General features: G+C 47.2%; 1 protein-coding gene across 3 annotated transcripts in view; it reads right to left on the bottom strand.

Moving 5' to 3' along the window:
• Positions 1-15,489, bottom strand: part of ADD2 (adducin 2) — a 95,920-nt gene that overhangs the window by 29,605 nt on the left and 50,826 nt on the right. For 2 of the 3 annotated variants that reach the window (XM_037127274.2, XM_037127273.2), the window contains exons 2-4: positions 11,487-11,604; positions 9,385-9,601; positions 7,547-7,685 (exon numbers count right to left, since the gene is read on the bottom strand). In XM_037127274.2, coding sequence (XP_036983169.2) covers positions 7,547-7,685; positions 9,385-9,567 — 322 coding nt within the window. In that variant the 5' untranslated portion in view covers positions 9,568-9,601; positions 11,487-11,604. Of the gene's footprint in view, positions 1-7,546; positions 7,686-9,384; positions 9,602-11,486; positions 11,605-13,662; positions 13,749-15,489 lie in introns of those variants that run through there. The other variant, XM_037127275.2, reaches the window with a different exon arrangement.

The raw sequence follows: 15,489 nt of genomic DNA on the forward strand, positions 1-15,489 counted from the left end.
GAGGCAGCAGCGGGCATCTGAGCCCCAGTGGGCATCCGAGCCCCGCACTCAGTTTGTCAGCATCTAGGAACCCATAGGAGAATCAACTGGAAAGTGTTCTGGCTTAAAATGATGTCTGGCTGGGAGCCTCCTGATGCTGCCTCTCCTAGCATCCTATTAAAAACTAATGGATTAAAATGTTCTTTAGGAACTTCTGCTTTCTCTATAAACCTCACAACTATACAGTGTGATGTACGTCCTGGACCAGGTTTGCCATTAGTTGAAATAATGAGATGGTGTGTGAAGATGAGAATGGAGTGGGTGCTGTTGGCCCAACACAACGCAAGCCGAGCAAGCCTCGAACACCCATGGCGGTGCACTGCACCTGAAGGGCTGTGCTTACCAGGGTGGCACACCTCCTGGCATGAGTCCAGAAAATGTGCTGACAGGGACAGAAGCAGTCCAAAGACCCAAAGAGCAATAACAGAACTGCAAACTCAACCATTTCTAATTCAAAGGGACCAATCTGGGATCCCTTCCTCTTCTCTGTGCATCACTCTGAGAAGAAATTGCCTATATGCCTCACCCTTGGTGGCAAGAAAGGAAGCATATCAAGAAAAAAACCAGCCAGGGGGAGGTGGGTGCCATTTGGGGAGGATCTTCAGATCCAGAGTTCTTTGAATCCTCTGTGGAGTCCCAGTGATGCCCAGGAGGTCAGAATAGGCCTACAAACACCCATCACACCCTCCGCATCCTGTACCAGAACCTCCTCTCCCACCACCGCTCCGTGAGGATTACTCCTCCACAGGCCTGAGGGCCGGAGAATGGAACCGAGGGCTTCCGATGAGTCTCCATCCTCCGCTCTCAGGGTCTTAACAAAAAGAATGTTTATTCTGACCAGCTCACAAAAGTCGGGATGACTCAGGTTTATGACTCAGATCTAAGTGAACCATTTATTCAAATTACTTAAGAAAACACAGAAAAAGCAAAAAACTCACCAAACCCCCTGAAAGTTAAGGCTAAAGGACATACTATTGAAAAAAATTGTAAAGCTAATGGAGATGGACAAAGAACAACCTCTCTGGGCTTGAATTCGTGACATTTCGACTTTCCCTCCGTGCACTCCCTGAGTCAGACCCCTGAATGCGCACTAATCAGATTTCCAGTCATCCAACTGTCTTCCTGACAGATGCTGGCCAGCCCCATTGCTCTCGAAAATGGAAGAGTATAGAGACATGAAATCAATAAAAGAGAATATGATATGGGAGACAAATACCAGAGAGCCAGCATATAGATAATCAATATTGATCTAATAGAAAAAACCTCTAATAGAAAAAAGATCTATGTATATAAATTATAAAGATTCACTGCATTCTGCAGAGTGTGGGGGCAGGCAATCCATGAAAAGAAGGAGCCTACAATTATACACTCCCTGGCAATGGTTCTGAAATACAAGGATACGGGGAAAAAAATCCACACACATTTAGCAAATAATTTTGACCACTGACAAAAGTACAGAAAATAGTTTCAGATTCCTATACCACAGCCACAGATGCTAGAAAACAATGCTATAGGAGGCTTACAAAAAACAAACACTAAAATAAAATGACATAAAACTAGTTAAAGTCAAAGAATCATCAAAAGTGTGCCAGGCAAATATAAATGAAAGTAAACAGAGGTCACGACATCATTCTCAAAGCAGGATTTGGGGAAACAATATTCCTTTGGTCAGAGAGCCGTTTTGCAGGTCATTTTACAGGGTCACAGTGGGGCCCAGCCAGCAGCCCACGGGCCGCATGCGGCTCAGGAGGGCTGTGAAGTTTGCCCAGCGCAAAACCATCAATTTACTTAAAACAGTATGAGATTTTTTGTGACTGTGTGTCACAATGACTTACTGTGTGGCCCAAGCCAACTCTTCTTTTTCCAGTGTGGCCCAGACATGTCAAAAGGTTGGACATCCCTGGAAAGGTTTAATCTTAAATGAAGCTACAGCTATAAAAAACACTTAGGCTTTCGATAATATTTCACCAAGATATCCAAAGCAAAAGCAATCAGAAAAACAACTGCAAATAAACAAAATTCAAATATAGGGGAAGACTTAACACAACTTTCATTTATTACAAAGTCAAAAACAATAAATGAAGATATAGATTAAAAACGATGCCTTAATGGAGTCTATGCCCATATGCCATTTTAAAATGATATTACTAGGCTACAAAAAAAACTCAATAAATCCCAAACAAAAACATTGAATAGGCCACATTTTCTAAACAGAATAAAATGAGACATTGTTAACAAATCTTTAAAAGAATGCAAATTCAACCATTTGAAAATAAGAAAATTTGCTCCCAGATAGCTCTTATAATAGAAATAAAATTAAAATAGCAATCGCCCACTTAGAAACTAGCAAGAAAAGAAATACAATGTGTCAAAATTCATGGAATAAGACCAAACATACTCAGAGAAAAAAATGTATAGTCATAAACATCTTTGTTACTGAATTAAATATGAAAAGAAATCATCTATTTTATTCTTCTCTAGAAAAACTATGAACAAAATAAGCAAACAATGCTATGTAAAAGAATTAATGAGTATAAAAACAAAAGCAATAAATTGGGAACAAGAATGTTAGTAGAGCCAATATGAAATCCAGAATTGCCTTTCTGAGAAGATCCCGCATAAACCCACGTCCAGATTGGCCAACGAAGAGAAGATGGGCTGTGGAGCCCCAGGCTCAAGACTGGGAGGGAGGCCATCTCATTCACAGCAGAAAATTTAAATAATAAAAAACGTTGTAATGTTGTAAATCACTCAATAATTTTGAAAAGCCCCACAAAATGGATCATTTTATACAAAATATATGACCAGAAAAATATGGAACCAGCAAAATAGGGTGTTTAAAAATCCTAGATGACACTGAGAAAAAAATGTTTATCAAAAATATTCCAACTTCCTCCAAGATGGAGGCATAGGTGGAAACACCTTGAGTCCGGGCACAACCAAATCTAAAAACAACAAAGGTTTAACAACAATAAACACAACCAAACCACAGGGAAAATTGACAATACGGAGTCCAAAAACAACGAAATGCTCAGCTAAACCGGTAAGAGGGGTGAAGCCAGCAGCAGAGCAGGTTGGCCAAAAAGATCCCCGACCTGGGTGGTGCGCAAGCAGCCGAAGGCGCGGATCCCAGGTGCAGGCTAGCTACGGGCAGACACAGGGAAGAGGTGCGGCTGGCTGTCTGCGATCAGTCGAGCATTTGCGTGCAGATAAACCAGTGAAGAGGCAAGCATTGAGACAGACCGCACAGGCCCTGGCGCAGGGCGGCAGGCTCGCACATTTTCACTCAGATAAACAGGCAGGGGCAAGCGGTGGGACAAACTGGGCAAGCCGAGAAGACCGCGATTACTCCATTACTCCCTCTCTGACCCCGCCCCCACATACAGCGTCACAAACCAGCGACCTGGGTGGCCCTGCCCTGGTAAACAACTGAGGCTCCGCTCGTCATACATAACAGGCACAAACAGATACAAACATGGCTCAAGAACAACTCAGAGCCCCAGAGCCCATAAATCTAAGTGATGTAGAAATAGCCAAACTTTCAGATGCACAGTTCAAAACACTGGTGATCAGGATGCTCACAGAACTGGTTTAGTCACAAATTAGAGGAACCTATGAAGGCTAAACTAATTGAAATCAATGGTAATGCATAGGAAACCAATAGTAATGGAAAGGAAACTGGGACTCAAATCAAGGGAGTAGACCAGAAGGAAGGAAAAAATGACCAAACAGAAAAGAATGAAGAAACAAGAATTCAAAAAAATGAGGAGAGTCTTAGGAACCTCCAGGACATCTTTAAATGTTCCAACATTCCAACTATAGGGGTACCAGAAGGGGAAGAGGAACAGTGATGAGTGGAAACCTTATTTGAACAAATAATAAAAGAGAACTTCCCCGTTCTGGCAAAGGCAATAGACTTCCAGGAAATCCAGGAAGCTCAGAGAGTCCCAAAGAAGTTGGACCCAAGAAGGAACACACCAAGGCACATCACCATTACATTAGCCAAGATTAAAATAAAGAAGAGAATTCTAGAAGCAGCAAGAAATAAGGGGACTGTCACCTACAAAGGAGTTCCCATCAGACTGTCAGCTGATTTCTCAAAAGAGACCTTCCAGGCAAGAAGGGGCTGGAAAGAGGTATTCCAAGTCATGAAATCCAAAGACCTACAACCAAGATTGCTCTATCCAGCAAAGTTTTCATTTAGAATGGAAGGGCAGATAAAGTGCTTCTCAGATAAGATCAAATTCAAGGAGTTCATCATCACCAAGCCCTTATTATATGAAATGTTAAAGGGACTTACCTAAGAAAAAGAAGATAAAAGAGATGAACAGTGAAAGGGCAGCAAACTCACAGTTATCAACAACCACACCTAAAACAAAAGCAAATTAAGAGGACAGCTAGATCAGGAGTGATCCATAGAAATGAAGATCACATGGAGGATTAGCAACAGGGGAGCGGGAGAAGGGGGGAGAAGGTACAGAAAATAAGTAGCATAGACAGTAGATAGAAAATAGATAGGGGGAGGGTAAGAATAGTAGGGGAAATACAGAATCTAAAGAACTTGAGACACATGTTCATGAACTAAAGGGGGGGGATGGTAGGGGAGGGGTGTGCAGGGTAGAGGGGAACGGGGGGAGGGGAATAGAACAAATGTAATGGCATAGTCAATAAAAAAAATTCCAGATCTAGGTGGCTTTCCAAGTGAATAATAAATGTTCAAAAACAGAGACTTCCCATCTTATTTAAATTCCATTAGGGCACAGAAGATTATTTTTAAAAGAATGCCTCAAGACCAGGGATGATTTATTTCAGGAATGAAAAAAAGAGTTCAGTAGTCAGAAATCTATCAGTATAATTTGTTTTATCTATAGTCCAAGGAAAGAAAATGCAATAGATACCTGAAATGCATTTTATACAATTCAACATCCATTGCTAAGAATAACTCCTATCAAACTAAAATAAAAAGCTACTTCCTCAACGTGGTGAAGAACAACTAACCTGAGCACTTATGCTGAAAGAATTTCTATTAAACTCAGAAACAAGGTCAGGACAACTACTCTCTAATTTCTTATTAAAAATTGCTCCAAGAGTTCTAACAAATGTAATGAAAAACCTGGAAAGACAAACCAAAGAGTAGATGTTGGAATGAGGGATGCAAGATGACCATTGTTTGCAAATTATGTAATTTTTCTACATAGTAGAATCAAAATTAAGTGAGAAGATATTAGAATTTAAGAGTTTGGTAAGGGACTAGTTTAAACATATATATCCAATGATTTCCCCAATTACAGCAAAAACCAAAAAGAAAGTTAAATGGAGAAAGAAAGTCATTTAAAATAAAATAACAAAGTTACATAAAATTTTCAGGATAAACTGAACAAGAAATTAGTAGGGATTATATGAGAACAACTCCTAAACTTTTCTGATGGACATTAAAGAAAAATTAAATAAATAGAAGACACACATCATTTCTGAAAAGATTTAATATTCATTCATGCAAATATTTTTTTAAGCATCTACTATGTCCCAGACACTTTTCTAAGACCAAAACACTATTCTGGGGTATGGCAGGGGACAAAACATACAAATATACATTTTCCTCTGTGGAGCTTACACTCTAATATAAAACTGTAAATTTCAAAATTCTCCACCAATTTCATCTATCCATTTAATGTAATCCCAATCAAAATCCCAAGAAGAGTTTTTTGAGGTGAAGCAGAGACTTGATGAAATACTTCTAAAGTTATTTGAAAGAAACAACTTTGTACAAATAGTTGACAAATTTTACGAATGAATAATTAAGGGTATTTTATCAGATGATAAACCATAGGGAAGTTGTTTCCACACAGGCAATCAAAAGCAGAAAGCAAAAGAAAATAATAGTGATTCAACTACATGGAAATTAAAGCATTCAACCAGATGAAAACATCATCAACAAAATTAAAAGACAAGCAAGACACTGGAAAAAGACTGCAATATATTTGACAAATGATAAATAGTCTTACTTTATAAAGTTTTGAAAATCTATAAGAAAAAATACACAAGTAGGAAAATTGGCAAAGGATGTGAGAGGCAATTTACTACAAAAAGAAAATCATGTCCAATATGTATATGAAAATATATGCAACCCCATTAGTAATTGCACATTAAAACACAAAGTACTTTTCACCACCTACCAAATCACGAGAACAAAATGAATGGTAATGCCTAATATGGATCGGGCTGGAGTGAGCGGGCACTACATGGATGCTGGGAATGTGAGTCCTTCCCATCTTCCTCCAGGGTAATTTGGCATTTGGCATTAAACCCTATAAAGCATGCATATACTTCAATCTAGCAATTCTACTTCTAGTGATTTCTCTTAAGAAATGGTCATAGATATAATCAGGTTTGTTTACAAGGTTGTTTATTGCATTGTTGCTCATAACAGCAAGAAGTTGGAAACAACCTAAATGTCTAAAAAAATCAGAAATTGATTAAACTATGGCATATTTAGCCATAACATACATCCACTTGAAATTATATTATAGAACCATAATTTATGTGAAAATTAGTCAAGACATGTTATTAAATGTATATGAATAATGTGATTTCATCTTTGTTTGCATAATCTATATACATTAACAGGAAAAGGATATATATCAAAATATTAATAATAGTAGTTTCTTGGTTGTAAGAACACAGTACAGCAATTTCCCTTTCTTGAATATTTTCTTAACTTTCCACCACAATCCTGTATTCATCTTGTTGAGGGGAAGTATTTTTGGTGTTTGTTTCTTAAAGGTTGTAGGCACTGTTTCAGAGCCCAGGAAGGTGGGTTCGTGCCCAGCCCGGCTGCTGTAGGCCCTGGTCCACAGAGCCAGGTGGGCCTTTCCATCGGGGCCTGGAGACACAGGCTCGGCGGCCTCCTCCCAGCCCTTCACTCCATCTCCAAGGGAGTGGCTCCAGGGGACTAGGAAAACCAACCCGTGTTGGGGATGCAGCTAGTACAGAAAGATTTCTCTTCAGCTCTGTACCCACTGCTAAAGTTAACAGGGAGCGGAATCCTCACTCCCCATTCTCCACTCCTGGGCCTTTCAGCAAAGGCCATGTAATGCACCTTGAGTTGCAAAGCTCTTCCCTTCACACTAATCCACTGATGAGGCTCCGTGGAGGGAGGTTCTTTCTTACAGACTGCTGTGCCTTTCAGAGCAGTGACATTGTGTTATCCGGCCCCTCCCCCAGCATAATCAGAACCCCCTTCTCCTTTGAGTCACTGAGACCCCTGCCCCTCCTATTTCTGGGCATCACCAATCATTCTCCTGTGGGTCTTTAAATTGCAGCAGCACTGAAGCAGAGCCAGGTATCTCTCTGGTGGCTGCTCAGCTCCCCCCCCACCTCTACTAATGCAACTGCAGCACTCACCCCCGTAGCCAGGCAACCAAGCTGCTTCTTGCTGCTTCTCTCCTCTTCCCCACCCCACTTCCCCCACCCTCTTCTCCTGGCAGTTCCCCAGCTCCCCACGTACTCATGGAAGATGTTGGGAAGACTGCGTGGGAGGTGCTGGCCATGAAGTCCGCAATCTGCCGCAGAGCCCAGATGTTGGAGGAATTGTTTCCCTTCTTCATCTGCTCCTGGATGAGGCCTTCCAGCTCCTCCCTGAAAGACTAAAAGGATGCCCAGAGCTGCTGGTCCCCTCAGTGCATCTCAGACAGGAGACCCAGGGTCCCTCTTGCAAGTGCCCACCTCAATCCAGGGCAGCAAGTGCCCACCTCAATCCAAGTGTAGGCCAGGGCTACACTTGGGATCCCTGAGCCCCAGAGGATGCTGGGCAATTCCACTGGGATTTTAGGAGCCTCCCCAAATTGCTATTAGGAAAGCAACAAGGAGATGCTGGGAATGGATCCTGCTCCCTTTGCCCTGCAGGCAGTACTCTGGATTCCAGTCTTTCCTGTGTCAAAGTGATGGTCATGACCCCTCCCCATCAGACACAATAGCTACACTTTAGTAATTGAGACATTTTGAAAAGCAGAACGGAATGAAAAAGTGCGCCATCTCCCCTGTCCATTAAGCATGTCTATGACTTTTCTGGGCCTCAGTTTCCTCAGGATTTGATGACCTTCGAGTTTTCCTCCACTTCTGATGTCCCACTACTCCACGCCTGGCTTTTCAGACCACCAGGCTATGAATCAAGCACGCCTTTCCACCAGGTGGCAGTAAAGAACACTCAGGAGGTAGGTAAGCTGCTTAGGCATTGGTGAATCAATAAGAGAAGCAGCCTGAGCTGTCTTCCCATCCCCATCACCTACCAGAGAACAGAGTCCCATCTTTCCAGGCCTGATACTTGGGTTGGTACTAACTCTGCCACTTCTCCTCCCACACCTGCCATCCCTCCTAGTCACACTCTGGGTTTTTTTTATCATCACCCCAAATGCTTTTAGCAGCTTCAGGCTCCCCACCACAGTGTCACCTGTCACCAAGACCTCAGGCCTGTCCTCCAGAGCTCCTCTGTGAGGGCTGAGCATTCACTGTGTGCTCCCAGCTAGGGTCACAGGCAGCCCATGTAATGCCCTGGCTCCCCCAAAGCACAGTGGGGGCTGAGGCAGAGACATCCTGGCAAGCACTGGGGGATATCGCTCCATCCCTGAGCTTCCCAGACCTTAGGATTATGCCCTGTTTCCTGAGGACCCCTCAGCTCTATCGCCCTCAGACTCCATTGCTCTTCCTCCTCCCTGCCCAAGATCATGTACCACCCTCCTACTTCATGGTCCATTGGGCCCACATTCTCTCCTCTCCTCAAGGATGAGCTCTGTGTCCATGCCGGGCAGGCACCTCATCTGGAGCCTTGGCGAGGTGATCCTGAGTGGCTCTCCCTTCCATAACCCACGGAACCCTCCACCCCCTCACCTCCTGGGGCTTCCAGGCCCTCTTCACCCCTTCATGTCAGCCTTATTGTTTCAACAGTGAGTTTTCTGGCGTTCCACAAGGGGAGTCCCAAACCTTCCATGTGGCGCCCTCTGCAGGCCCCCGGTTTACACAAATTTGTTCATTGTTAGCTTTTGGTGAGGAGGGAAGAAGATAGGGACTAAGGCTCAGAAGGGGCACTGGTAACTGAGGTGAGGCTCTTGCCTCCCAGACCCACCTCCACCCATCCCCGAGCCAAACCACCTGCAAATAACCCAGGTTTTGCCATCCACCAGAAACTAGAGAGAGAATCAAACACCTCAGCGGGCTTAAAACTGCTAGGACACTGACCAAGTGAGAGAGTGCTCTTTCAGGGTCACGCAGGTGGATCTGCGCAGACCCCTCCAGTCCCCGCCCATCCCCGCCCGCCCGCTCGCCCTGCCTGGGTCAGACCCCACTCACCGGGCTCTGCAGGATCATGGTGACGCGTTTCTTCTGCTCCATCAGATTGAAGTCTTGTCGCAGGTCTGCCGCACGGTTGCGAAGGCGCATGTACTCAGGGTCATCCTCAGAGAAGCGGTCCAAGTACTGCTGCCCCTGCAGGGGCGGCTGGGCTGCGGCCTCGGGGACAGTCTCCTCACTCATTGTCCTGGTAGGTTTACAATCTACTCCTGGAACCCTGCGGTGGAGGGAAGAGGGGGCGCACCGGTTGGAGCTCCCGGGCGGGGCACACAACGGAGGGGTTGATTTCTGTAGGATTCACAGAGGGATGAGGCTATTTCCGGGAGGCTGTAATGCGGAGCTGCGAGTTCGAAGGCAGGACGCCGACAGATGCAGATCCATAGGGGACGCTAATGCATCATCGGATGAGTGAAAATAGGGCACTGGCTCAGGCAACCGCCACCCCTCCCTGACTATCCCGCCAGGCTCAATTGGCCATCTTCAGGTTGAAGTAAACAGTTCTCCCAGTGCCAGTACGACCTGCAGACTTTTGGGGGATTTCTGTGATGCGTGTCTTACACAGAATCAGTACTTCATCTAAAACGCTAAGCCTTGCCCTGACTGGTGTAGCTCAGTGGATTGAGCACGGGCCTACAAGCCAAATGATCGCAGTTCAATTCCCAGGCAGGGCACATGCCTGGGTTGCAGGTCAGTTTCCCGCAGGGGACACAAGAGAGGCAACCATACACTGACGTTTCTCTCCTTTTCTCCTTCCCTTCCCCTCTAAAGATAAGTAAATAAAATCTTTTTAAAAATTTATTTTTAAAAAAACCACCAAGCCTCTGAGAAGCCTCCTAGAAATTTTTGGTGGTAAACTCACAACACTGAAAAGGGAGCGAGAACACTAACAGGTGGGAAGGCTTTGTGCAATGCTTTTCTGCACGTCGATTTTCTCTGGCCTCTGCACAGGAACGGTCAGTGAGTCTGTTTCTATAAAACACGTCTCAATACAGAATCGAATTCTCACTCCATGTTTAAAAGAGGTTGCAACTTCCTTTAATGAAAAATTACGTTTTTCTAAAATCAAATTAAATCAATACTGAGAAATAGCACACGAATAAACCCCATTGGAAGGGCACCAGGTTGCCAGGTACCTAGAGTCTGGACCTGGTCCCTGGCCCGAGGACTAGGGCAGCCTCTGGGGGTTGGGTAGGGGGGAAAACACACAGTTTTTCTACTCAAGCATGCATTTTTAAATGCCTGAATGATGGATGAACGAATGTCTCCCACTGCCAAACGGGAGCCCATGAGAAGAAGCAGGAGGCAGTTCCAACCTCCACTTCCCAGCTTTGGGGCTTTGGCCACACACCAGTCCCCCCTTTGTCAGCACTGCTGGGCCTTCAAATCTGGGTTACCCCCTTCCACACCCAGGGGGCGCCTACAGAGCTTTAGCCTTCTCCTTGTTGTCTGATCCCCTTCTCAGTAAAGGAAGGCAAGTGTCTTGATTCGAACGGCAATAGGGAGTCCACCAGTATGGACTTCTGTCTGTGATTTACTTTTGTTCCCAGGACCACTCTGAGGCGGACATTACTGTCCCAGTTTCACAGATGGGGAAACTGAATCAGAGAGGTTAACTAACTTGCCCCACAGGGATAACCCTGTGGAGCCCAGATTTCAACCAGGGCTGTCTCTGGCTCCAGGCCCGGCACTCCTCCACTTCAACTGTCCCCAAACATCTGTCAGGCTGTCCTGTGGAAGAAGAATCAGGCTGATTGCTTACAGCCCTGGGAGCCAGAACCAGAAAAGCCAGTGGTTGCTGCAGGAGGCAGAGTCCAGCTGAGGGCACGAGGGAGAACTGGCCACCAGCAGGCAATGCTCGGGAATGTGAAGACTGGACAGGACAGGCGGCCTTCTTGGTGGTGAGCTCCTGGGTATCAGAGTAACTATCCAGGCTGAAGAGGGGTGGACTCTAAAGTCCATCAGATCCCGTGGTAGCTATAGAGTGAGCAGGATTGGGGGAGTTCATACAATGACCTGCGCATCTGGAAGCTCGTGCTGGTGAGACAGACCCAGCTGAAGATCGTGCCCACCCTCATCACCACCAAATGCTACCGACTAATTACCGGGAGGTGGGACCAGCCTTGTCCCAGGCCGCCTCTTCTCAGCGTTCAGCCCCTGTGCCCGGCTCTGCTCCCAGGGACTCCGTCCACGTCTACAGGATCTCAAACATCTGGGTGGAATCTGGAAACCAGAAAGGTGACAAAAATCAGGGCGCCACCGCTGATCCATCGCGATACCTGCATCCAGGCTTTGCAGCACCATTAGATGGGGATTTAGTTTAAGGACTGCTGGGAAATTCCTCAAAATGCACTTGAAATGGATTTTTATTTTAAAAGCAAATTATGCCTATAAAAAGATTTTTAAAAAGCTTCATTATCTTTATAATTGGGATTGAAATTCATTTCAAAGAGAAGAAATGCAAAATCCCTTTGCTGAGGGTTTGCCCAGAGGAGGGGGCTGCTCTGCAGGGCAGAGGGTGTGGAAGGCGAGCCCAGAGGGGCCCGAAGCTGCTGGACAGAGGGACCTGACGCCTGCCTCATACCCGCCCCCAAGTGCTCCACTGGCAGCTACCAAACTCGCAAATGCTGTGTGAGTGATTTTTGGATGCTGCCCAAGAGACAGACAAGCCTGAAGAATATCACACCCCAGGCAAGTGGGAGGGTTTTGGTGTCGCCCAGGCCAGGAATTGGTGGATTCAAGACAATTTCACCTAGAGTGCAAGCGGAAGAAAGGCCCCCAGCTAATATCCGGTAACAGGTTTTGAGGTATTACTGAAGGAGGAATGAAAAGTTGTTAATATCTTACAAACAAGGGCAACTCACTGCTCCAAAATTCCTGGGGTTCAAGGTCTTCAAAGAGTTAATCATCGAAAAAAAATTTAAGACAGTGATAGCTGTCCATTTTCACCTGAACACTATTGTTCAGACCAAAGATGCTTGTCTCATCCAGGGCCGGCAGCATCCCTGCCCCCACGCCCACCCCCACCGTAACTCTAGGGGCCAGGCCCTGCCTTTCCTGCCTCACCAGCCAGATCAGCTCCATCCCTGACCTGGGGCTGCCCAGAGCAGCACATCTGGAAAGACTTGTCTCACCAAAGAGGGACAAGGAGACTTCATCATGGCGGCGTGGTGTGTCTGGGGGAGTCCAGGACACCAGGGCACCCTGGGCGCAGCATCCGAGTGCCCAGGTGGCCCATAGCCCAGGCCTGATGCTCATGCCCCTAGTTAGGGACTCTAGACAGAGACCTCCAAAAGCTGTTCTCTATGCGCTGCATGTCACTGGCCAGCTGCGACCCTCCTTTCACTGATCTTATTTTTAGCTAGAACAGGGTCACAGCTACCACTTCACGCTGCTTCTGTCCAGTGCCCAGCCAACATGGGAGCCCCCGCTTCCAGGGCAGGCTGGCTCCACGGTGGGCTTTGCTGACATACCTCCAGATGCTGTCCTTTGGGTGGGTGGCCACTGACCCTCCCTCGGGACCAATCCTGCAGCTAGGTAAGCTGTCTTACCTGAAGCAACAGCTTCCTCCCCTTCCCTACTATCTCCTGCCACAGAAGTGTGAGGCTGTCTCTTCACCTGCTAACGTTTGAACTTTCCGAGTCTGAGCTATTTCTTATGTCCACTGACAGAATTAACCCTCTGCCCCCAGAAGTGACTGGTACCATTCACGTAAGAAAACAGACATCTGGCCCTCAGATAAGTAAACACTGTACACAACAATTCCCATCCCAGCCTCCTCGGTGTTGAGATTATACTATTAGATCGTTCCTTGGCTTACGGGGCTATCTCCTGATTAAAACAGCAATACCCCTGAGGGTTATTGTGGGCAAATGTGTCATTTGTAAAAGATTCTCCTATTGTACCAGACTGTCAGATCTCTGACTGCAGAGTCGGGCTGAGCGGTGTGAGGACAGGCACCCAATCAGCAAGGTTCCCTGGGGAAAGCGAAGAGAAAGAGGCCTGAGGCCAGGGCCACTCGAGACAGTCCAGTACCTTGGGCATGGCTGCCTGCCTCGGTGAGCCTCTGGGCACTCTGGCCTGTCAGCCCTCCGAGCCTGCACCTGCCGTGGTGTCAAGGCCAGCATCACCACCCACTTAGCCTCTGGTTTCCCCAGCACATCCTTCCAGAGCCCAGAGCCGAGCTTGCCCCAGCTTCCGGCCACCCAGGCCCTGGGGGCAGAAGGGGAGGGCGCCCTAAAGAGTGAGAACAGCAGCATCAACCCCCAGGGCCCCTGATACCTCCTGGAAGGCAATCGGGCTGCCTGCTCCTGCTCTCCGTGAGTGGTCAAGCTGGGCTGGGAGGTGGAAGAATTAGGACGCGGGATTCTCACCATAGCTGGCCATACACCAGACTGTAAACCTGGACAAGCATTAGGTGCTTAGGGACCTTTGCCCACCTGGATGTCCCACAGCCACCTTGAAATCCAACTGTGGCCAATCCTGTACCAGAGCCTCTTATCCAACCAACCCCTCTCTCTGCCCCCACCCAGCCAGCCACCCCACCAAGGGTCCCTGAAAGCAGCTTGGCTCCCCGCTTCCTCACTTTGTGTACCCACTGCCCTAAATATCTCCCCATCCAGAGTACCACACCCTGCAGCAAGCCCACATCCCTCGTCCCCTTCATGCCTCTGCCCAGTCTTTCCTCTCGTTTACCCCACACAATCCGTACCGGGGTCGCTGCTCTAAAAGTGCAGATGTGGCCCACGCCTGCCACTGCCCCACTGAGAGCTCATCAGTGGCTCCCATCACCGGGGGTAGTAGTGTTCCTTTACCTTTTTTTTTTTTCCTAACTCCTATTCCTGTAGACAAAATTTTGTCAAATTTAGATTGATTATCCAAGTGATAGGTGTTCTTTTTACATTTATCTAATATAAAATTTTAATTCTGAATTCACTTTTTCAAACCAAACACATGGTCTGTGTTGAAAATTGAAACCCACCCATCCTGCCCAGGGGACTGTGAAGACTGCTGCCCTGCGGAGTGGGGTCCGAGCTCTTGGCGGGCACACACACCTGCAGCCCCCCCCCCTGCAGTGCCGGCCCCGCCCCCACGCCTGTCATTGGTGCCGTTCCCGGGACCTGGAAGGCACCAGGGTGGTTCCCGCCTTGTGGATGGTCCATGTTCCTCTCCCCCCGGAGCACTCTTGCCTCTTGACCTTGTCCTTTCAGATCGGATTGTCCTCTCTCAGAAGCCTTCCTCCACACCCCTGTCCCTTAGGCTCTCAAATGACCGTGACTCCCCCTTGTCACTCCATTTACCGCCCAGTGGTAACAGTCTGTTCCCACGAGCTCCTAGTGGGCAAGGCCTGTGTCTTCAGCATTTCTCTGCTCCCCACGTTGCCATAGGACCTGGGGCCAGGTGGGTCCCAAATAAACTGAATTGGAACTAAAACTCGACCAACAGTGGACTGCGAGGAGTCAGGCTGGTTCAGCAAAGCAACACTGGCCCTGGGGTCCAGGGGTGAGCTCCCCCAGGGGAGCTCCTGGCACAGTGTGGGGAGACAGACCCTCCGCAGCCCATTTCAGGCTAAGGTGCTGAGTGTTAATGGCGGCTGCGTGGCAGGTGCCCTAGTGCCTAAACCACCTCGTCTGAAACAGAACACTCTTTTGTCATGTAGCCCAAATGCTGGGCCCTTCTGGCAGCCATTCTTCTTGCCTATTGTGGAGCAGAATTCCAGCAATTGATTACAGCTCTCGAACTGCTCTCAAACTAAATCCCACCCCACAATATAACCTTATGATTATGAGGAGACGAGAGAAGGTAATGTTAAATACTGTACATCATGCGCCAGAATTCCTGTGCCTCCCCACCGTTCCACACTACCCTTCATCTCACCTCTTCCCGCCAGCAGCCCTCCCCTGCCACCCCCCACACCCCCCCACCTCCTCCTCAGCTCTTTGCTCAGGGAGCCCTGGAGCTCCCCTAGGCACCTCCAGTTTGCATCCGCACACTCTTGGCCCTGCTCAGCGAGGACTCTGCTGAGGATTCGCCATCCTAGAGCAGCTGAGGACTGCAGATCATAAAAGACACTCCCTGTCACAGGTCATTTTCTATCCTGTCCCTCTG

The sequence above is a fragment of the Artibeus jamaicensis genome, unplaced genomic scaffold, assembly GCF_021234435.1.
Source record: "Artibeus jamaicensis isolate MK-2021 breed Jamaican fruit bat unplaced genomic scaffold, CSHL_Jam_final contig_3174, whole genome shotgun sequence".
Classification (NCBI taxonomy): Eukaryota; Metazoa; Chordata; class Mammalia; order Chiroptera; family Phyllostomidae; genus Artibeus; species Artibeus jamaicensis.